At 41.1% G+C, this 24,869-nt stretch overlaps 1 protein-coding gene across 1 annotated transcript in view; it reads right to left on the minus strand.

The window, feature by feature from the left end:
• Positions 1–24,869, minus strand: part of SDHA (succinate dehydrogenase complex flavoprotein subunit A) — a 214,168-nt gene that overhangs the window by 95,322 nt on the left and 93,977 nt on the right. The window contains exon 8 of the mRNA XM_033929796.1: positions 16,458–16,626. Within this exon, the coding sequence (XP_033785687.1) occupies positions 16,458–16,626 (169 nt within the window). The remainder of the gene's footprint in view (positions 1–16,457; positions 16,627–24,869) is intronic.

Here is a 24,869-nt window from a genome sequence, read left to right on the forward strand (position 1 = left end):
ATAGTGGACCTGGGGAAGGGAGGCAGGCAGGCAGGGGGAGAGATGGGATGGGGGGCAGTTGGGAAGAGAAAGGGAGAGAAGTTGGATCTAGGGATGGGAGGAAGAAATGTTAGGCCTGTGGATGGAAGGCAGAGAGATGCAGCATATCTCTCTTTTTTCTCCATTTCATTGTTCAGCATCAAGGGGGGAGAGAAGGAAAAAAACAGAAAAGAGAGGGAGCAAAATGTTTGACCATGGAGATAGAGGAGGAGAGATGGAACCATGGGAGAGCAGGAGGAAGAGAGATCAGATAAGATGATGCTAGGGGATGGAAAGAAAGGGACAGGGAATTATAGCCTGACCAGTGGAGAGAGGGACAGGGAGTTATAGCCTGACCAGTGGAGAGAAGGGGATTCTGAAAGTGGTGAGTCATGTGGATGAGGTCAAAAGGGAGATGACAAGATGAGTGAGAGAGCAGTGAGTACAGTGGAAGAAATGTGGTAATGGGGAGTAGATAGAAGGGAATAGGAGGCTGGGAAAGGAATGAGATGGGAAATGGGAGAGCTAGGGACTGAGAGAAGATTGAGAATTGAGAGGTAGCTGAACATTTAAAAAGAAGAAGGGTGAGAAAGAAGGCAAGATTTGAGTGGACAGAGGCAGAAAAGAAAAAGTTAAGAAAGCTGAAAGGGAAAAAAATCAATACACTGGAGATAGGCATAAGAAGGAAATGGAATGACAGAAGAGGAGAAAAAGATGGACAGCAGACATTGGAAAGAGAATTAGTTGAAGATGGACAAAAAGCAGAAAGAGAAACTGGGACCAAAATGATGGAAAAACAAAACATCCAGAAACAAGGTAGAAAAAATTGTTTTATTTTGAATTTATGAACTGAAATATGTTAGTTTTGGGATATGTGCATCACAATTATTTTTGTATTCAGTGGTGTAGTCATATACAGCTGATTTGGGGGAGGGACTGGAGCCCAAAATTAGTGGATGGGCACCAAAGTTTCTCTCCGCCTGAGTGCAATTTATAATGGCAGTACATAATTCTGAAAAGTAGTGTTTCTCTATATGGAATCAGATAGATCCAAGACACAGAAGTATCTGTACGTGGGTAAAAGCACCATTCAAACCCTGAAAGCATAGGAAAAATACTAAAGTGCTGGCCAACTTTCATCATAGTGAACCCTTAGGCATCGTTGGCTACCCTTCTCCCGGCACTTTGAGTTATTTTTACTCTGTTTTTCTTTTAAAACATCAAAAATCGCTTGCTCTGGTTATGCTAGCTGAATTGTAGAATACCTGGGAGGGCATATTTTCATTAGCCTGGGCAGATGGATCACTTAAGTATTTGGGGGTACTTCTTCCTAGGGACTTAATCTACATTATTTTTTAAATGTTGAACCACTTTTGCAAGAAACGACACAGGAGATTACAACTATGGCAGTCTTTTCCATTGTATCTTTTGGGTACAGTGACACTTTACAACATGATACATTTTCCTCGCTGGCTATATAAATTGGCTATTTAAATTTTGAGTATCGACTCTTATTGTCTCACAAACATGATATGAAACCTACAAAGGCATTCCAACATTATCTATGGAGGGGTGGGAGAGCATGGCTGTCCATTTCCAGGGTCCTGCCTTCCGAAGGAAAAGGGAGGGCTTGGTCTATTGAACATCCGCTTATACGCTTCTGGCTTGCCAGATGAGCTATATCAATAACTGGTATAGAGGTACTTTCTACTTTGACAATTCTCTGGAGACAGCATTTCTGTCTCCCTATCATTTTAGTTAAATGTTCCATGTGTCCGCACCAGCATTGTGCCCCTCCTTGTCCACTTATCCTATTTATGCTCCAGCAAACAGGACCTGGCGGCAAGTATGTCAGCTGCTTAAGGTGTCACATCAGCATCCCCTTTTTTGCTTCTCCAAGGTAATGGTGAGTTCACCAGGAATGCATTCGTTTTCTTTTAGATTATGGAAAAATAAAAAGGTCTACAATATGTATTTCAAGTGTCACTAAGGAAGAGGTTTTATATTCATTTGGGTCCCTGGGTAGAGAAAATAATCTATCTCCCAACAAACTTTTTTCTTATTCACAACTTTAACATTACATAAAATCTTTACCAGCTAATTGTATTATTACGGAGCCACGTCAGGAGATCATCTCTGAAATTTTCAGGTTTATCAAATCAAATCAAATCAGCACAGTAGCAGATACCTTTGCGATTTCATCATGTTGGATTACAAGAGTGCTATTCAGATGTGAATTTCACTATTCTAGCAGCATGTTGGTAGGAAGATTTTCAAATTCACCTGTTGGCACCACAACAGCGAGGCTTGAAATCTGCACCCAGACTATACTACACTGGGAACTCCAATTTAAGTTTCTCTTGCGTCTATATATATCTCCCATGAGAGCATTTCGAGTGATTATTACTCCACATCATTATTACCCTAAATGCTCGCAACCATCTGCATTGGAGTTGCCCTAAGGTTTTATCTTTTTGGTCTATGTTGGGTCACTATGTTTCCTCCCTTTGGAGATGGTGCTGGATACCTCAACCACAAGCCCTATTTGGACACTACTCCATACCATCTCTGAGATCTAAGGGGCATGTTTGCATTCATTGTGTTTGGGAGGGGGAGGGAGAAGGCTATGTTGAGTGTTTGGATACGTCCAGGCCTGCCTACATATGCTCACTAGAAATCCCCGAATGTTCAAGCATCTTTGGCTTTCATAGATTCTTCACGAGGCCAAAAATGGGAATCCTTTTGGTTGAAACTAATACCTTATGCTCATAGCTATCATTATGCCTCATTTAGTTCATTCCTTAGCACTCATGTTATAGGAGACGGGGATGGGAGGTTGGGGAATTATATACCAGTTTTTGTATGGTACATTATCTGTGTTTGGTTTATTTTGAAAATTAATAAAGAAATTTAACATAAAAAGTGCTGGCCAACTTTAAATCAACTACTGGGGATTAGGGCCCTGCATAGCAGCGACAGGACTTAACGAAAAACAAAAAAAACAATCCATCACAATCTGCAGTGAGAAAGAGACAGCACAAACCAAGAACAAAAAGAAAATGCAGATGAGTGTACAAGATGCAGGCTATGTTTATTATATCACTTATTAAGTGGTTAATGTTACCACCTTTTTACAAACCAAGGGACATGACACGTCTGTGTTTCGGTTAACATGCCTTCATCAGGGATCCTAACAAATAAAGATGAAAATGACTAAAAGTGTGCATAAACAAATACATAAATATTTAAATATGATATTCATAAGGACAAACACAGTGTTCTCCCCAGGGCCTTTTAGCCGGGCGCTCCGCCCGCCTAATTTAGATGACCGCCCAGCTGTCATCTATCGGGAATCCTGCAGCTGCCGCCGCTCAATGTAAAAAAAATCCCCCCCCCCAAACCACCTCTCACCGGCTTGGAGATGCGAACTCATGCTTCGGGGCTCTAAGGTGTGTGTGCCGGCTTCCCTTCTCTTCCCTCCGAAACCGGAAGTTACATCGGGGGGGGGGGGGGGAGAAGAGAAGGGAAGCCAGCACACACACCTTAGAGCCCCGAAGCATGAGTTCGTTGCGGGCTAAGGCAGGAGACTGGTCAACGACGGATGGAAGCTTACAACTCGCTGCCGGGTCCTGCCTACTTTCTGTTTCCACGAAGGCAGGATCCGGCAACGAGGAAGGCCTGAAGCAAACTGTAAGTTTCCCTCCGTCGCTGACTTATGGAGGGAAGCTTACGATTTGCCTAGCGACTTTGCCGACGGATGTGTGAGTTGGGAGGGAAGGGGCGGCTGGGCAGAGCTGATGCTGTCGATGCTCATCTCTCCGCCCTTGTTCTCGTTGCGCGGCCGGTGGTGGAAACAGTGTAGAGCTAGAGCTGGCCGTGGACCAGGAGCGGGCGTTGCTGGCTTAGCGGCGGCAGTTGCACGTGCTTTTCACATGCTATGGCGACAACAGCTCGCTGACGGTGCAAGGCTTTCGGCAGCTCCTGCTCAGCATCAGTTTGGGGCAAGTCAAGTCAAGTGGCTACTGGGGGAAGAGGAGGTGGAAGATGCCCGGTACCGGGGCTGGAACCACGGCGGCCATGGCTCTGGCTGCCCGGCTCCTGTTGCCCACTGCAGCTTGGCTCTGGCAGTGCCCACAAGCCCCAGACCGCTAACCAGACACAACTATCCCAAGGCCGTTTACAGCCAGAGCCCCAGGAGGTGAGACACCGAGTGCCACTGTGACTAAACTAATTCATTATTTGCCTGTGACTTTCTGGTATTTAGGATTAACTCTTTCCATTCAACCTTTGACTTTAAACACACAAGTCTGGAAGTCTAAGCACATTTATTTATGTTTACAGGTATTTGGGAACATAAAACATAGTGAAAGCTACTTCTGACTGGTGATAGGACAAAAGCGCGCGAGACTTCGGATCGCCCACATTTCAGCACAGACAAATTGGCGCAAGACCCCAGCGCACCGCCTAAAAAGTTACTTTTAAAGAGCTCTGATGGGGGTGTGGGGGGGGAACCTCCCCACTTTACTTCATATTTTTTGCGCTGCCGTTGGGGGGGGGTGTCATTATACAGAAAACTGAACTTTTTCCTAAAAAAAAAAATTCGGGAAAAAGTTAAGTTTACTCTATAATGGAGGGTTCCAACCCCACAACTCCCCCTAATGGCAACGTGAACGGTATGAAGTAAACTGGGGGGGGGGGGGGTTCCCCACTCACACCCCGCGTCGGAGCTCTTTAAAAGTAACTTTTTAGGCGGCCTGCTGGAGTCTTGTGCTGATCTGTCTGCGCTGAAATGTTGGTGTGCTGAAGTCCCGCATACGAATGACTATGAACCATTGTGACCTTGCCCCCCTCCCCCCAAAAAATGATTTTGCAGTGGGAGGGTCTTAACTGGTGTTATTTAATAGAGTAGGGACTGGATGCTTGAAGAATGTATGGTAGTCCTGGTTTATTGATGCAGTTGTAGTGCTGTAGAGAAACACTTTTCTAGATTATACACCTTATTGTTTGGGGGTGTATTGGGGGAGGCTTATCCTTGCTTTTAAAGTTGGACTTATAAATGTATTTTGCATTATTATTATTTTTGTATTAATAGGATTTTTATAATTTTGACATTGGGGAGGAGTATTTTAATGGTTGTACAGTATGGTTGTGTGTACATGAAAAATGAATGGAAGAAATTGCATTACAATTAGTACTATTATAATGGGAGTGGGGTCAGGGACGGAGCTTGGACTGAGGTACTCAGTTGGTATTTGTTAAATTTAGGGGGGTACTTGGCTTGAAGAAGTTGAGAAACATTGGTCTCTAGGTGACTAGTATGGAGTTCACTAAGTAAGGGTCCCTTTTACAAAGCCACAGTAGCAATTCTCTCATTGCAAATGCACCAAAGTCCATTCAATTCCTATGGGCTTCAGTGCATTTGCTGTGGCAGAATTGCTATCGCAGCTTTGTATAAGGAGCCCTAAGGCAGGAACTACTGTCTCTGTGCTGTGTCTTAAAACACAGATTGCCGGGGATGCAAAGCATTAACTGATTCAACTTGAGTTTGAAGTATGGTAGTTTTGAAAGAAATGGAAGGTTTGATACTGGTCATTAGTTATTCGGAATAAGAGGATCTGCATTACTTTTTTTCAAGGGTGGCTTAAATGCTACTGGAACACTGCCTAAGTGTCAAACCTTAAAAAAGGAAGTCATATTTAGCGTTGGAAAATAATTAACTAAAAAAAATAGTGCACATTTAGTGATCTTTTTACTAAGGCAGTTGTAGGCTAGCTATTTTAGCGCACACTAAACGCTAATGCATCCATAAACTATAATGGACATGTTAGCGTTTAGCGTGTGTTAAAATGGCTAGCAAGCCTTAGTAAAAGTACTTTTTCATTTTCCCCACCACCAAATTTCCCCATCCCGCCCGGCTACTTTTTCATGCCACCCGGCTGGAAAAAATTTCTGGGGAGAACACTGCAAACACCATAAAGTATGAGTATGGACAAATGGTGGGATACAACCGCAAGTGATGTGAAGTGCCAAATTTTGAAGCAACAAGATGAAATATGATGCATGTATGTGCGATGTTGATTATGAATGTGATAATAAATCTAACACACAAAACTAACCTTCTGGACTAAACAGTTGCCAAAAAGTCCTGACTATAAATAAATCAATGATTGGTTAACCTAAGTAAATTCTTAGAGGGACTGTTTGATCTTGTGAAAGCTGATATAAGAAATAACTAAACTTAAACTTGAAGGGCCTCAGTATGAGCTCTTAAGGTATAAACGAGGGGTATTGAGCTCAGGTAGTAACAAGTTTAAGTTTAGTTATTTCTTATATCGGCTTTCACCAGATCAAACAGTCCCTCTAAGAATTTACTTAGGTTAGCCAATCATTGATTTATTTATAATAAATCTAAAACAGTGAAGTGTGAATTAAGAGACTGGTGAGTTAATGAGAGCCTTGCAAATGCAGACCATGAACATAAAGTGAAAAGAGTAAGACAGAGTCATAAAAGCTTTAAGGACCTACCCTAGTTGACAAGGTATCAAATTAAACTGCAAATAAAAATAAACTGGAACTATAAAAGGCAAATGTTTGCAAACATATATAAAATTTTTTTTTACCAATATAAAAATTAAAAGCAAATAGTCACTCTTATTAAAATCAAATGGTCACTCTTTTATATTAAAATAAATCTTAAAAACAAAAGAACATGCCCCCCCAAAATGGGGGGAGAGTGCAAGTTTCATACATGCAAAACATCAGACGGAGATGAGAAAAGAAAAGAGATTTCATGTAAGTAATGTTGTCACTAATAAGTTTGTTAATTGTTCCCCATTTTAATTTTTTAATTGTCAACTACTTAGAATTTATGATTAGAGTTTTATCAAATTTTAATAAAACTTGAAACTTGATAAAGCCCGTCAGTAAATGAATTACTGAGCCGTGTGCATCAAAGCTACAGGGACTACCAGGCAATAAATCACCTTGCAGGTACATAGAAGATGCAAACATGAGGTGGTATATCACAAAACAATTAATAATAATAACTTTATTCTTATATACCGCCAGACCTTGGAGGTTCTAGGCGATTTACAACAAAGGAAAGCTTAACATCAGCAAATTTGTACAAGTCATAGAAATACATAATTATGAGTGATAAGACCATAAAAACTTAAATTACAAATCTATCAAATAATTGTGTCTTTACTGATGTTCTAAAAGAGTAATAAGATGAAAACACCTGGAATAATTTTATCAAACCAGCCATTCATTTTGGCTGCCTGAAAAGCGAGAGTTCTATCAAGAAATCTCTTAAAACAACATGATTTTATGGTAGGATATGCAAATAGATGAACTCTCCATGTGGGCTTGTTGGAATAGTTCAAGGAAAAATGGGAAACAAGGTAAGCTGGAGACATACGAAAGATTGATTTAAAATAGATAGAGGCAAATTTAAATAAGACTCTTGCCTCCATCGGCAACCAGTGCAATTTTTGGTAATAGGGACTGATGTGCTCCCATTTTTTCAGGCTGAAAATCATCCGTACAGCGGTATTTTGCACCACTCGTAACTTTTTAAAGATTTTCTTAAAGGCACCCAAGTAAATTATATTACAGTAGTCAAGGATACTTAGTATAGCTGACTGAACCAACAGGCAGAATGATGCTTCATCAAAATATTTCTTAATGATTCGGAGTTTCCATAGGACCAAGAAACATTTCCTAGTTAGCAAATCTGTATGTTTTTCCAGAGTAAGGTGCCGATCTAATGTCACTCCCAAAATTTTTATAGAGTGATCAATCGAATATTCAAAACCATTCAGATGTATCAACATATCTTTGATCTTGTCATTGGGACTGGCAAGGAAAAATTTAGTTTTTACAGAGTTTAGTTTTTACGGAGTTTAATTTTAGTTCAATCTGATTTAAAATAGTAGATATAATTTTTTTTTTAATCTCCACTGTCAGACATGTTAACGGGATAACTATGGTGATATCATCAGCGTAGATATAAAATCTAAGTTTTAAACTTTGCAATAAATTTCCCAATGACGTGAGGTAAATATTAAACAAAGTGGAAGATAAAGGCGAACCTTAAGTAACCACACATGGATTTACCCGGCAAGAGAATTTGTCATCGCTATACATTCAGTAAGATCTTTTTCCCAGAAAACCTCAAAACCAATTCAAAACATTTCCCAAAATACCAATTGATTCCAAGCAGTGGTTTAAAATAACATGGTCAACCAAATCAAAAGCGCTTCTTAGGTCTAACTGCAAAATCAGAGCGCTTGTACCTTGACTGAATACTCCATGGAGATAATCTAACGAAGAAGCCATAACTGTTTCTGTGCTAAAGCCTGAGGGAACACCTGACTGATTATCCTGTAATATATTGAACTTATCCAAATAAATAACCAATTCAGAATTAACCAGCCTTTGTTTCTCCCATTATGTATTGTTTTTTGACGGCATTCCCTTGTTTGATAATAAACTTAATTACCATGATCATATCAGTAACATTGTGAAAATCACCTTTTATAGGTTACGTAAAATTCGTTCCATCTCAAAATTTCTTTGTCCTAAATCACTCATTATATTGATTCACTCTTTGGTGATATCTAAAATTGATTACTGCAATTCTTTATTCAAAGGAATTGCATTATATGAAATAAAACGATTACAAATTATACAAAATACAGCTATAAAATTAATAACTAATTCTAAAAAATTTGATCATGTAACACCGCTTCTCAAAGAGGCTCATTGGCTTCCTGTTAATTACAGAATCACTTATAAGTTATGCATAATTATCTTTAAAACTTTGATCAATAAGACCCCTGCTTTTTTTATATAGGGCACTTATTCCATATTCTGCAAAGAGAATTTTACGATCTAACGAACAAAATCTGCTATCGATTCCATCATTAAAAATTATTAATACGAGGAGACAATTCATTTTTTCTTGTACGGCACCGCAAACATGGAACGCCCTCCCTATTTCTTTACGGGAGGAGAAAGAACTTGGAAAATTTAAAACTGAGCTAAAAACCTTCCTTTTTAAAGATGCCTTTTCAACATAATTTTATGCTTTATGAATTATATTTTACTTGGGTATACCTGTTTTAACTATATCCCTTTTGTATTTTCCCTCAATGTTTCTTCTTTACTTTAAAAATTGTATTTCATCCCTCCTTTCCTTATGTTTATCAATGTTAAATTAAGAGCATTTTAACCATTATTTAAATATTGTATGTATTGTAATGTATTACATTGTTATTGTTTTTTCATTTTTTTTAATTGTAAATTTTAAAATGTACATCGCTTAGAATATTCGATTAAGCGATTGATCAAGTCTCCTAATAAACTTGAAACTTAAACTTGAAACTTATCCAGCTGTGCTGTTTAGCTATCTTAGGTTTATTTACGCTCCTTCAGTGACAGGACTTACACATAATAAAATGGCAAAAGGGTGTCAAAAAAGTTAGTAACACATGAAATTTGTAGATATGTGTAATGCAAGCCTCTAAAAAATTGTCTTAAGTAAGCTGTAAGTATTCCCATGCAGGCTCTGCTAGATGATGTCACCCAGTTTTAAGAATAAACATAGTTTCAAGTTTATTTAAAATTTGATACAAACACTTATAAAACTTCGAAGGAGTGTACACTAGTGCTGCCCAATTCAGGCAAAAAAGTTTTGATTTGATTCAGCTATTGAATCGATTTTTTTTATTCGATTTTCCTGCCCAATTGGGTGTTTTTTTTTCAAGCATTCTGGGATTTTATAGCCTCTTCACCCATGGTGAAGGAGAAAAAGAGGTGGCTGACAGACTAAAACATGTTCTTCTCATCGGTCTTTACAAGAGAAGACACATCCAACGTGCCGGAACCGGAAAAAATCTTCAAGGGAGACCAAGAGGGGAAATTATCATGCATAGAGATAAACCTCGAAGGCGTACTCAAGCAGATAGATAGACTAAAAGCTGACAAATCTCCGGGCCCAGACGGAATCCACCCGAGAACACTGAAAGAGTTCAGAGATGAAACAGCGGAGTTACTACAGCAGATTTGCAACCTAATCTTGAAAATAGGAGTAATCCTGGATGATTGGAGGATAGCGAATGTTACACCTATCTTCAAAAAGGGATCGAGAGGCGACCCAGAAAACTACAGACCGGTAAGCTTAACCTCAGTTCCGGGGAAAATGGCCGAATCATTGATCAAGGAAGATATCAATGAGCATTTCGAAAAAAATAATCTGATGAGAACAAGTCAGCATGGTTTCTGTAAAGGAAGATAATGTCTAACGAACCTACTGCATTTCTTTGAGGGGATAAGCAAGCAATTGGACAAGGGTGACCCCATAGACATCGTATATCTCAATTTCCAAAAAGCCTTTGACAAGGTACCTCATGAGCGCCTACTGAGGAAACTGTGGAGCTACGGGGTGGTAGGGGACAAGCATAGATGGATCAGGAATTGGCTGGAGGACAGGAAACAGAGGGTAGGAGTAAAAGGACACTACTCAGACTGGAAAGGGGTCACAAGTGGTGTCCCACAGAGGTCAGTGTTGGGACCGCTGCTGTTCAATATATTTATAAATGACCTGGAAACAGGGACAAAGTACAAAGTTATAAAATTCGTGGACAACACAAAACTCTCCAGTAGAGTCAAAACTGTTGAGAATGCAAAGAATTACAAGGAGACCTGAACAAATTGAGTGAGTGGGCAAAAAAATGGCAGATGAGCTTCAATGTAGAGAAATATAAAGTCTTGCATGTGGGGAAGGGGAACCTAATGTACAGCTATACGATGGGAGGGAGGGTACTGGGGGAAGGCTGCCTAGAAAAAGACTTGGGGGTATTGGTGGATAAAACAATGAAGCCGGCGGCGCAATGTGCAGCGGCCTCAAAGAATACGAACAGAATTTTGGGCATAATCAAAAAGAGTATCACTACCAGAACAAAGGAGGTTATTCTACCACTGTTTCGAGCGATGGTGCGCCCACATCTGGAATATTGTGTCCAATACTGGTCGCCCTACCTTAAGAAGAATATGGCGATACTCGAGAGGGTCCATGGAAAATCTTTCATAAGCTGAAAGGTTGGAGAAGCTGGGGCTCTTTACCCTGGAAAAGTGGAGTCTTAGGGGGGACATGTTAGAGACTTATAAAATCATGAAAAGCATAGAGAAGGTGGAGAAAGCACAGTTACTTACCGTAACAGGTGTTATCCAGGGACAGCAGGCAGATATTCTTGACTGATGGGTGACGGCACCGACGGAGCCCCGGTACGGACAATTTTAGAGTGATTGCACTCTAAGAACTTGGAAAGTTCTAGCAGGCCGCACCGCGCACGCGCGAGTGCCTTCCCGCCCGACAGAGGCGCGCGGTCTCCAGTTAGGATAAGCCAGCTAAGAAGCCAACCCGGGGAGGTGTGTGGGACGCAAGAATATCTGCCTGCCGTCCCTGGATAACACCTGTTATGGTAAGTAACTGTGCTTTATCCAAAGACAAGCAAGCAGCATATTCTTGACTGATGGGTGACCTCCAAGCTAACAAAAAGAGGGATGGAGGGTAGGTTGGCCATTAGGAAAACAAATTTTGCAAAACAGATTGGCCGAAGTGTCCATCCCGTCTGGAGAATGCATCCAGACAATAGTGAGATGTAAAAGTGTGAACTGAGGACCATGTAGCAGCCTTGCAGATTTCCTCAATAGGCGTGGAACGGAGGAAAGCCACAGATGCTGCCATAGCTCTAACTCTATGGGCCGTGACAGAACCTTCTAGTGTCAGTCCGGATTGAGCATAACAAAATGAAATGCACGCTGCAAGCCAATTTGACAACGTACGTTTAGTAACAGGACGTTCTAATTTATTCGGATCAAAGGACAGAAAGAGTTGGGGAGATGATCTGTGGGGCTTAGTACGCTCTAAATAGTAAGCTAGAGCCCACTTACAGTCCAAAGTATGCAGAGCCTGTTCTCCAGAATGCGAGTGAGGTTTCGGAAAGAAGACAGGCAGAACAATAGATTGGTTGAGATGAAATTCAGAGACAACCTTAGGGAGAAACTTTGGATGTGTACGCAGAACCACCTTGTCATGATGGAAGACTGTAAAAGGTGGATCCGCAACTAGTGCATGTAGCTCACTGACCCTCCTGGCAGAGGTAAGAGCAATAAGGAAAAGTACCTTCCAAGTGAGAAACTTGAAAGAAGCGGTAGCCAAAGGTTCAAATGGAGGCTTCATTAAGGCGGAAAGAACTATATTGAGATCCCAGATAACAGGAGGGGCTTTAAGAGGTGGTTTCACATTGAAAAGACCCCGCATGAATCTGGACACCAAAGGATCAGCTGAGAGGAGTTTTCCATGGACTGGCTCATGAAAAGCAGCAATAGCACTAAGGTGGACTCTGATGGAAGTAGACTTGAGGCCAGAGTCAGACAAAGAAAGAAGATAATCCAACAACGTCTCCACTGCAAGGGAAGTGGGATCAAAATGATGAAGAAGACACCAGGAAGAAAATCGAGTCCACTTCTGAAGGTAACATTGCAGAGTGGCCGGTTTCCTGGATGCGTCCAGAATGGAGCGAACGGGCTGAGACAAAAGAGTATCAGTCGAAGTCAGCCCGAGAGATACCAAGCTGTCAGGTGCAGAGACTGGAGGTTGGGATGTAGAAGGGTCTCCTGATGTTGTGTAAGCAGAGAAGGAAACAGTGGAAGAAGAACGGGTTCCCTGGAACTGAGTTGAAGTAGAAGGGAGAACCAATGTTGTCTGGGCCACCGTGGAGCAATCAGAATCATGGTGGCTCGTTCCCTCTTGAGCTTGAACAAGGTTCTTAACATGAGAGGCAGAGGAGGGAAAGCGTACAGGAACAGATTGGACCAATCGAGGAGAAATGCATCCGCTGCCAGACAGTGGGGAGAGTAGAGTCTGGAGCAGAATAGGGGCAGCTGGTGATTGTGAGGAGCTGCAAAGAGGTCTATCTGAGGAGTGCCCCACTGAGCGAAGATGGACTGTAGAGTTAAAGGATCGAGTGTCCACTCGTGAGGCTGGAGAATTCTGCTGAGCTTGTCCGCCAAGGAATTCTGTTCTCCCTGAATGTAGATAGCTTTCAGGAATAGATGGTGATCTGTGGCCCAAGCCCAAATCTTCTGGGCTTCTTGGCACAAGAGGCGAGAGCCTGTCCCACCCTGCTTGTTGATGTAGTCCGAAAAAGAGAGGGAAAAAAAAAGAAAATTTTTTTTTTTATTATTATTAAAAAAAGAAAAGAAAAAAGGGAAATACAAATTCCGAAAAGGTTTACGCGAGCGGGAAGGTGAATGAGAAAAAAGTTTTCAACAGCCGTTGAAAGTGCGTCTTCTTAGCTCCGCGGAAACTAAGAAACTGGGGACCGTGCGCCTCTGTCGGGCGGGAAGGCGTGCGCGGTGCGGCCTGCTAGAACTTTCCAAGTTCTTAGAGTGCAATCACTCTAAAATTGTCCGTACCGGGGCTCCGTCGGTGCCGTCACCCATCAGTCAAGAATATGCTGCCTGCTTGTCCTGGGATATGGACAGATTCTTCAGACTAACCGGGCCAACAAAAACAAGAGGGCATTCCGAAAAATTAAAAGGAGACAGATTCAAAACGAATGCTAGGAAGTTTTTCTTCACTCAGAGGATGGTGGACACCTGGAATGCGCTCCCAGTGGAGGTGATAGGGCAGAGTACAATATTGGGCTTCAAAAAGGGATTGGATGATTTCCTGAAGGAGAAGGGTATTGAAGGGTACAGATAGAGGGTAACTATACAGGTACTAAATGAATAGGGAATAAAGAATTTTAGGTTAAGAACCACTTACAGGTCACGGACCTGGGGGCCGCCGCAGGAGCGGACTGCTGGGCACGACGGACCCCTGGTCTGACCCGGCAGAAGCAATGCTTATGTTCTTATGTTCTTTGCCCTCTCCTACCCACACTGGTGCTGTGGTGTAAACAAAATAAACAAACAAAAATTACTTTTCCTTTCTTTGTTAAATCCTAGCTCACGTTCACGGTCTAACACCAGTTCTGGCAGGATACAAATTTCAAATCTGACACAATGTAATCTAAAACAGAAAATAAAATTATTTTTTCTACCTTTGTTGTCTTGTCATTGTTCAAATCATGTTGGGTCACAGGCTCTGGCTGTCTTCTGGTCAGGGTCTCCTTTCTTCTTTCTCCGTGCTAACAATCCATCTTTCATCTCTGTCCTCCCCTTCCGTTTCCCTTCCCTAGAAGTCTGGCATCTTTCCTTTTTCTTTGTCTCCATCCCCGCAGCTGCAGCGATGGACCCCACCATCCCCAGATCCACCATCTCTCATTTTCTTAACTACCCTTCCATCCTGCATCTCTCACTCCTTCCCCACCACCCCCAGGGTTTACCATTTCTCCCATTCTCTTCCCAACTACCCTCCTATCCAGTATCTCTATCCCCCCCTCTACACCATCCCTTGTGTCCAAATTCTTTCCCTTTCTGTTTCTTCCCTCCCTAAATCCCATTGTCCACCATCTCTCTCCCTCTCCTCTGTTTTTAGACCCATTATTTCTCCCTCCCCAAAAAAACCCAAAACAAACTAAACTAAACTAAACCTTAGGTTTGTATACTGCATCCTCTCCACAATTGTAGAGCTCGGCATGGTTTACAGGAGCTGAGATAGAAAAGGAACTCCAATGAAGGGTTATAGGCCTTAGTATAAAGAATGTTTAGAGGAGCTTAGTATACCAGAGAGTGAGGAAGTATTACATTTGAGAATAGCCAAGTTTTCAGATGTTTACGGAAAAGTTGGAGGGAACTCAGATTCCGAAGTGGGGAGGTAAGGTTATTCCAGAGCTCAGTGATTCTGAAGGGAAGGGTTGTCTCTAGCTTTCCTGCATGCGACATGCCTTTTAATCAGGGGAAGGATAGTTTTAATTTTTGGGGGGATCTGGTGGTATTAGGATTTGTCATGCCCCTGGAAACCTGGGAACTTGGATGGTGGCCAGCTCTGCGGTCTTCTGCAAGGTGGAAGTCAGAAATGAATTCTGTCGGCTCTATGTCTCCCTGGGAGTTTGTTTCAGCTGCACCTCGAGTCTCACTATTTCTGTGATCACTTTTGCGCTTTGGAGGGCAAGGATCAGTCACCAATTGGGAGGCCGATTTTTTTTTTTTTTTAATATAAAGTAAATCGATTCGAATCAATTCACCCAAAGTGAATTGGTGAATCGATTCGAATCATGAATCGGGCAGCACTAGTGTACACTAAAATAGGGAAACATAAGAATATTTATAATAAAAAAGTGGACAAACTTGGACAATGGAAAAACGAGAGACAAGAAGAGAAGCGGTAAAACTACAATGTTTAAAGAAAAGAAAACAATGAGGAATAAAAACAATTGGGTTAGGGTAAGAGCAGGTACAGCAAGTCATGTGTGGATGGGAATGAGATTCAATCCTGCTTTTATCCAGAGAAAGCTCCCCACATCATCTCCCATACTCAGCCATGCTGAGACAGCATCCCCAACTACTACCACTGCAAAAAAGTCCATGAAGCACATATGCATCAGCAGAACAAGCACCACAATACACTTTTTTTAAAATAAATAAACTTATACCTGAGCTACACAGGCCGCCCTGATATTTCTCTCTGGGTCAATGAAAAGGAAGAAGTTTCAAGTTTTCAAGTTTTATTAGGATTTTATATACTGCCTATCAAGGTTTATCTAAGCAGTTTTACAATCAGGTACTCAAGCATTTGAGAATATGAGGAGGTCAAGACGACCCAGTGACTAACTAAAACCCTGCAGGCCTTTGCCTAATTCCACCATGGGGGTCAACTAAGAAGATACTGTCTTATCACTGCTACTTATCAGTGTCAAATGTACTGACAAAATAAGCAGTTATTTTCCCCATCTGCTAACTGGAGGTATAATCCACATTTAACTAAGTAAACAGCCTGCTTGAAAACTACCCACTCTCCTTTCTAGTAAAACATATTGATGGCTCTTTTCATTAGTGTGATTGTTGGACTTAGTTTTGCTGACTTCCAGAAGTTACCATCCTAAGTGACTACATAATCAATGCCAGAAACAAGGTTTTACTAAATCTCAGTGCTTTGCTATTTCTTGAGCTCATTTAGTAGATTTAAAAAAAAAAAAAAAAATGCAGTTACACATTTACTTTAGTTGGTTTCGGCTCCAGTATAGTAGCAGCACGTTTTTTTTTCTTAAATCTTGCCTGATCTTTGGGGGAGCACTTCTTGGTTTTTCTGGGATTTCCAGAGGCATATAACTTAATAAAATGAATTTTTGGTTTCTTTTCAAGCTAATTGATGTTATGTGATCCTTGTAACTAATAAAACAAAAGTACATGTATGAAAGTTGATCAATATCAAGAATTTTCAACTGCAATAAAAATCTAGATTCATTTATGTTCACAACACAAACCTTCCTTCCCGTATTTCAATAGTCATAGAACGTGACACCACATCTCTAGAAGCAAGATCCTTTGCAACAGGGGCATATCTTTCCATAAATCTTTCACCTTCACTGTTGATAAGAATGCCTCCTTCACCACGGCAACCTTCTGTTATTAGGCAACCAGCACCATAGATACCTACAATGCAGAGTAAGATTAAATAGTACACAATTATTTCATATCTAATATTTTTAAAACAAATACCAATCCATAATACAAAACAAGAATCTTAGCATCCATACAGTGCAATTATCCATAACATCTTTCCTTGGTATAATGCTAATAAGCAGCTCATGATGCTATTTTTACTCCATTATTCTCATCTCTCCGACTCCCCACCCCATAGAAGAATGCAAGTGTATCTATCCAGATCAATGCACAGTTCTAACAATACTCCCTCTTAAGGACTGACACGGTGCATGCAAATTTTTTTTCATGTAAGCAGCATGTTCTAAGTTTTTATTGTGTGAGTGACAAGTTCTAAATACCAACAATTTTCCAGATTTGCAAGTATTTTTGTAAGCAACCATGGAAAACCTGTGAGCAACACTCCTAGAATGTAATAGCAATTGCTCACATGCTCAGCTTAGAGCAGCAGTCTCAAACTCATGGCCCGCAGGCCACATGTAGCCCCCCAGGTCCTATTTTGCGGCCCACGGTCTGTACGTGATCTCGTACACTAGGCAGGAAGAGAGGCTCAAGCGCCAGCTGACTTGAAACTTCCTGCTGCCGTCGCATATGCCAGGACTCCTGCCTTCGTGTATCTGTTGGGACTTATCTCCTTTCTCTAACATGCCACTGCTGGTCCAGGTATGCGGAGACAAGACGGCAGCAAGAAGCTTCAAGTCAGCTGACACCGGTGCCTCTCTTCCTGCCCAGTGTGCGAGATCGCGTGCAGACCGCGGGGCGCAAAATAGAGGTATTGCTGGACAGGGGGGCAGGGAAGGAAGAAGGGGTACTGCTGGACGGGGGGGGGGGGATGTAAAAGGAAAGGAGAAGAGGTACTGCTGCACCTGGCAGAAAGGGAGGAAAAGGAAAGGTGCTACACACTGGAGGGGAGAGCGAGATGGTGCGAGAGCATGTTGGGTTGGGGGGTGGGAAAGAGGGATGTCACTTGAGGGAAGAGGTAAGGACAGAGAGAGAAAGCATTGGACTCATGGAGAGGGTGAGATGGATGGGGAGGACAGAAATGAGGGAAGGAGAAATGTAACACTGGGAAAGGGGGAGAGAAAGAGAGAGAAAGAGAGAGAGAGAAAGAGAGAGAGAGAGAAAGAGAGAGAGAGAGAGAGAAAGAGAGAGAGAGAAAGACAGAAAAAGAGAGAAATACAAAGAGAGAGAGAGAGAAAAATTGTTTAAGGGAAGGAGGACTAGAGGAGAAGCGTGCAGGAGGAAGAGGAAAAAAAAAAAATGTTGGACTGGTGGAAAAGAGGGAGAAATGTTGGACTGGGAGGGGGGCCAAAAAGGGGGAAGGGAGATGGACTGCCGGGGGCAGAAAAGGAAGAAGGGAAAGAGAAATGTTATACTGGGGGGGGGGGAAGGAGAGAGATGTCAGACTATGGAAATGGGAAGGTAAGAGACATGGAAAAAGATGGATGCAAGGCAGAAAGTGAAGACGGAGTGAAAAACAGTCATTGGACAAAAAGGCCCTGGAAACATAATTAAAAGCACCAGAAAATAAAGTCACCAGACAACAAAGGTAGGGAAACTAATTTTATTTTCAATATAGTGATTGAAATGTATCATTTCTGAAAAAGGAAAGATATTAAACTTTAACTGTGAGGACCACAGAAAAAATAGTTAATGTCTTATTAAACAAAATGACAATTTTGCATGAGGTAAAACTCTTTATAGTTTATAAATATTTCCTTTAACCGTTAAAGGAAAGATTTATAAACTATAAAGAGAGTTTTACCTCATGCAAAATTGTAATTTCTTTAATAAGACATTAAACTATTTTTTTCTGCGGCCCTCCAAGTACCTACAAATCCAAAATGTGGCCCTGCAAAGTGTTTGAATTTGAGACCACTGGCTTAGAGGAAACATACAGTATTTATGCACTCAAAGTCATTGTCCTACTCTCTCCTCCCATTTAACCAATGGGTCGTAATTTTTAGCAAAGGTCCTCAGTCTGTTGAGTCACAAAGCAGTCAGTTTGGGCATGCAGCAAAGTCCACTTTAGCTAAAACCTGTTTCCATACTACTGCTAGAACAAGTCAGCCAATGGTGATAACCAGAGGGGATATGATAGAGACTTACAAGATCATGAAAGGCATAGAGAGAGTGTAGAGGGACAGATTCTTCAAACTTTCGAAAAAGAAAAGAAAAGAGGGCATTCGGAAAAGTTAAAAGGGGACAGATTCAAAACGAATGCTAGGAAGTTCTTCTTTACCCAACGTGTGGTGGACACCTGGAATGTGCTTCCAGAGGGTGTAATAGGTACTGGGGTTCAAGAAAGGATTGGACAATTTCCTGCTGGAAAAGGGGATAGAGGGGTATAGATAGAGGATTACTGCACAGGTCCTGGACCTGTTGGGCCGCCGCGTGTGTGGACTTCTGAGCACAATGGACCTCAGGTCTGACCCAGCGGAGGCATTGCTTATGTTCTTAGCTCCAGAGGTTTCATGCTGAGTAGCCCACAGCCCATTATTGGGCTTCTCTTGATGAAAACAATGTTCATGATCAGTCCAAAGATCATGACCCAAAAGGGCTGAACATGTACACCAGTTGTAGACAAAGGTGCCCCTTTTTCCATATGCTCATCAACGCAGTCCAGATGCTGGCATATATATGATGCAAATGATCTGGTGGAAGATATCACACATATAACATTTTATAGTCTGTCATTCTCCACTATGTTGCTGGCAACCAAAACTTAACAAGTTCTTAAAAATCCTCTCTCACTCTTTTGGGTCATAACCATACACCAAGGTACATTCCCATTACCTGAACATATTTTATAGATGCAACTATACTAATGTCACATGCATACTACCTCTACCACTGCTTCCTCTTTCTGCAAATTAGAGGGGGCAGGTAAAGAATGACATGGAGAACTAAGTTTATCCCCCATCCTCATGAGCTCTCTTTGATCTGATCTGCACAAGCCTCGAATGAAAAGACATCCCATGACAGTAATGAGGTACACTAACTGGTAAGTGGCATAGCAATGGAGAAGGCAGCTCCATCTCTATATACACTAAAAGTAGAATGGGAGAGAAGAAAACAAAACCCAAGACAGGACAGATGAAATTCCCTCATTTATTGAATTACCTGTAAACCGTGCAGAGTTCTATCTTTATGGAGATGATGCAGTATACAAACATAAGGTTTAGTTTAGTTTATGAAATCACTCCACGAATGATACAAAGATACCAACTTTTTCTGTTTTATGCCCAAAGTATATCATATATAAATATATTACAGAAAGATGGTCGCCGTACATGAAGAAAAACACAGTACTACTCGAAAGGGTCCAGAGAAGAGCAACAAAAATGGTAAAGGGGCTGGAGGAGTTGCCGTACAGTAAGAGATTAGAGAAACTGGGCCTCTTCTCCCTTGAAAAGAGGAGACAGAGGGAACATAATAGAAACATTCAAGATAAAGAAGGGAATAGACAGTAGATAAAGACAGGTTGTTCACCCTCTCCAAGGTAGGGAGAACGAGAGGGCACTCTCTAAAAGTTAAAAGGGGATAGATTCCGTACAAACGTAAGGAAGTTCTTCTTCACCCAGAGAGTGGTAGAAAACTGGAATGCTCTTCCAGAGGTTGTTATAGGGGAAAATACCCTCCAGGGTTTCAAGACAAAGCTAGACAAGTTCCTGCTGAACCAGAATGTACACAGGTAGGGCTAGACTCAGTTAAGGCACTGGTCTTTGATCTAAGGATCGTCATGGGAGCGAACTGCTGGGCACGATAAACCACTGGTCTGACCCAGCAGCGGCAATTCTTATGTTCTTATATAGTACTTTTAACACATAGGAGCCAACTTTTCATAATAATTGATGGTGCTGAGTCCAGTGGAAGTTACCCCTCCCTGGGCACAACCAAATAGTTTGCCCAAACACCCAAAGAGCTGGCACCTATGGTTTAAGGATGTTATAAAATGTCCTAAGACATGCAGTCAACAGGTATATCCCAATATTGTACCAGACAAAAATAATAACTTTCATTTTTGTTTTCTTTTTTTTTTTTAAATTTTTATTTATAGAATTTTCATTCTTTCAATACATGAATCACATATTATAAAATGTATAATAAAATATATATGTATGTACAAATTCATATCATAAATATTCATCCCTTTCCCCTATTAATTGTTTTTCCATTTTTCTTTCATATTAATATCTATATTTCCCACCCTAACCCTATATTACTATTATCAATGTGTTAAGATATCTGATCTCTAGAATAATTAGTCAATGGATCCCATATTTTCTTAAAATTTTTAATATTTCCTTGTTGTAAAGCCAAAATTTTCTCCATTTTGTAAATGTGACATACCGAGTTCCACCAAAATGTATAATTTAGTTTGGTAAAATCTTTCCAATTTTGTGTGATTTGCTGCATGGCAACTCCTGTCAATTCCAGGAGTTAAAAGTAATTTATTAAAAGTAATTTATTATTATTTGCTGATATTGGACTCTGTGTTCTCATTGCAGTACCGAATAATATGGTATCATATGAGAGTCCTACGTGATTTTCTAGTAATATATTTATTTGGGGCCAAATTAAATTCCAAAAAGCTTTTATACAGGGACAAAAAAAAATTAAATGATCCAATGTCCCTACTTCTATTTTACAATGCCAACATCTATTAGATCTAGTATTATCTATCTTTTGCAAGCGCGTCGGGGTCCATAACACTCTATGTAATAAAAATAACCATGTTTGACTCATAGATGCTGACTTTGTTAATCTTAATCTCCAGGACCAGAATTTTGGCCATTGAGATGCAGAAATTGTCTGTCCAATCTCAATGCTCCAAATATCCCTAAGTCCAGTTTTCTTTTTTTTATTTAGAAATCCATTTATTAATTTATACCATTTTGCGGCTTGGTGACCCAAGAAATCCATCTGGAAACATAAAACTTGCAAACTATATTGAGTATTGAGAACTTTCCATTCAGGGAACCCTACCTGAATGGCTTGCTTCAATTGCATCCATTTAAAAAATTGTGTTTTATTTAGTCTAAATTTATTTTGCAATTGTGAAAAACTAAGCAAGGAACCTTCTGATATGACATCATTTAATGTTCTTATTCCTGCAGTTATCCATTGTTTCCAGACGATTTTAAATCCGCCAATTCTGATCCTGGAGTTTACCCATATTGATTGATTTAGGGATTTAGCAATTGGTTCTGGTGTCAGATTATTTATGTATCTTAATGTTTTCCAAGTATCTAATAAGATTCTGTGTTCTTTGTATCTTATAGGCATTGATAAAGAAATTAAATGTTCTGGATTTAAAGGGAACAGGAGCCGCCATTCTAAATACAGCCAATCTGGTACATTTTCTAAGAGATCTGGGAGGATCCAATACATACCCTGTCTTAAAATATAGGCTTGATGATACCTATAAAAATTTGGAAAATTTACCCCCCCTTCCATAATTGGTCTTTGTAATGATACTAAAGCGATTCTTGGTCTTTTCCCACACCAAACAAATTTTGTAAGAATATTGTTAAGTTTTTTATAAAATGACCCCTGAAAAAATATTGGAATCATACTCATTTGGTAACAAACCACAGGCAATATCATCATTTTAATTGTTTGAATTCTTCCCCACCAAGAAAGATGTAATGGATTCCATTGCTCACACATTTCTGTTATTTTTTTCAATAAAAGTTTTTCATTCTCTTTGACTGTGTCTTCAATTGTATTTTTGATCATAATTCCTAAGTATTTTATTCCATCCTCTTTCCAAATAAATGAATATGGATCAAATAATCCTTTGGTACAATGAACATTAATTGGGAGGATTTCAGATTTATTCCAATTAATTTTATATCCAGAAAATGTACCGTATTTTTCTATTAAATTAAGCATACATGGAATAGTAATTTCCGGTTCTCTTAAATATAATAATATATCATCTGCATATGCAGATAATTTAAATTCAAAACTGGTAAATGAGATTCCCTTTATTTCCCTAGTTTTGTTTATTGCAATTAATAAAGGTTCTAGGACAACATCAAAAAGTAATGGAGACAAAGGGCATCCTTGTCTAACTCCCCTATGCAAGTTGAATCTAGTTGATAAATTATTGTTAATATATAATCTTGCTCCATCTAAGGCAACCAATACAATACTGTATTTAGCACCCTATAAGAGAGCTTTTCATTGTACTGTTTGGATTTATCTAAATAACAAGCAAGTCTAAGCCTCCCTAACTAGTTCTTCACGGAAATGACTTCACATTCAAGTGACTAAGGCCCAGATTCACTAAAGATAGTGATTCAATCGCTGTTGACCGATTTTGAAACAGCGACTGATTCACTATCTTGTTTGCATGCAAATGATTTGCATGGAGGAACAAATCATTTGCATGCAAACTCCCAGACTCAAGTCGCTCAGTGAGCGATTGAGTCACACAGAACCCTGACAGTAGTGACATGAGAAGGAGCCTCCTGTCACTGCTGTCAGGGCTTCTGCCGGGGGTGGTGGGGGTTCTCATTCCATTTTTTTTAATGGTACAGATATTTTGCGCCCCCTCCCTCCCCACAGACTGGTTGACTTGAAAAGGCAAGATTACCTTTGGCAGAAAGAAAGGAACAGGCCGCAGCACTATATGCTCCCTAGAAAACTCCAGGGAGTGAGGCCTACAAGAGAAAGCCTGCAGCTCAGAAATGCGTCTTGCAGAAGTAATAGTCACCAGGAAAACCGCCTTGAGAGCAAGGTCCTTCAATGAGCAGGAACCAGGGGCTCAAAGGAAGGGCACACTAGCACGGACAGGACCAGATTGAGAGCCTAGGCTGAAACCGAAGGCCGCACTGGAGGCCGATGCAATTTAGCCACCCTCAAAAAGCGAACCATGTCCAGAAAAGAAGTTAAACGCTTACCCTGCAGCAAACCACGAAACACAGACAAAGCTGCAAGCTGAACCCGAATCCTGAGAAAAGTCCAGGCCAGGCCATCCTACAAGAACTCCAAGATGTGAGGCAAAGAGGAGTGAAAGGAAACCACCCAACACGCAGCACACTACTCCTCAAAAATATGCCAAACCCGCACATAAGCCTTCAAAGTGGAAAGCCTCCGGGACCCCAAGAGAGTGGAAATTTTTTGAAGAAGAACCTAAGGACAAATTGCAGGGGTCTAGGACACAAATAAAACTGGCAAACAGGACTAACAGAGAACAACGGAATCCAGAGGGACAACCAAAAATGAGGAAACAGGCTGAGGACGAAACAGACGTACCACAGGAGGAGGATGACCGAGACGAGGCTTGGGGACTGGCAACTCCCGAGGGGGTCGCCAGGAGCGCCAAACCACGAGGAAATCCTGCAAGAAAGGCGAACAACCGGGACTTACACTGCCTGTACACTAATGCTAGGAGCCTAAGGGCTAAAATGGGAGAGCTTGAAGTATTAGCCAGCACAAAGGGCCTAGACATAATTGGAGTCACAGAAACGTGGTGGACTGATGACAAAGAATGGGATGTGGCTTTACCAGGGTTCAAACTCTACAGGAGAGATAGGTCACACAAAAAGGGTGGAGGAATAGCGTTATATATAAAAGATTCCATACCTTCAACCAGGATGGAAACAACAATAAGGGCGGATGACTTGGAATCACTATGGGTTAAGCTACCAGGAGGAACAGGAGCAGACATAAAATTGGGTCTGTACTATCGCCCACCTGGCCAATCGGAAGAAATCGACCAGGACCTGGAGGCAGAACTGAGACAGTTATGCAAAAGCGGAAGTGTGGTGGTGATGGGGGACTTCAACCACCCGGGAATAGACTGGAGAATCGGACACTCAAACTGCATGAGGGAGACCAAATTCATGGAGGTCATGAGGGACTGTTTCATGGAACAGCTGGTCACGGAACAAACACGGGGAGATGCCACTCTTTATCTAATCTTCAACGGACTAGGGGGACCCACTAAGGAGGTGGCGGTACTAGCCCCATTAGGAAACAGCGACCACAACACGATCCAGTACAGGCTAGAAATTGGATCATCAAAGGTGAAAAGAACCACAATGACAGCACTCAACTTCAAAAAAGGGAATTATGATGCCATGAGGAAAATGGTGGGGAAGAAACTCAACGATACCGCAAGGAAGATGGAGTCCGTAGAAAAAGCCTGGACCCTACTCAAGGGCACGGTGCACGAAGCACAGAACCTGTGTGTCCCCAAGTTCAGGAAAGGGTGCAAAAAA

This window comes from Geotrypetes seraphini, chromosome 2, assembly GCF_902459505.1.
Source record: "Geotrypetes seraphini chromosome 2, aGeoSer1.1, whole genome shotgun sequence".
Lineage (NCBI taxonomy): Eukaryota > Metazoa > Chordata > Amphibia > Gymnophiona > Dermophiidae > Geotrypetes > Geotrypetes seraphini.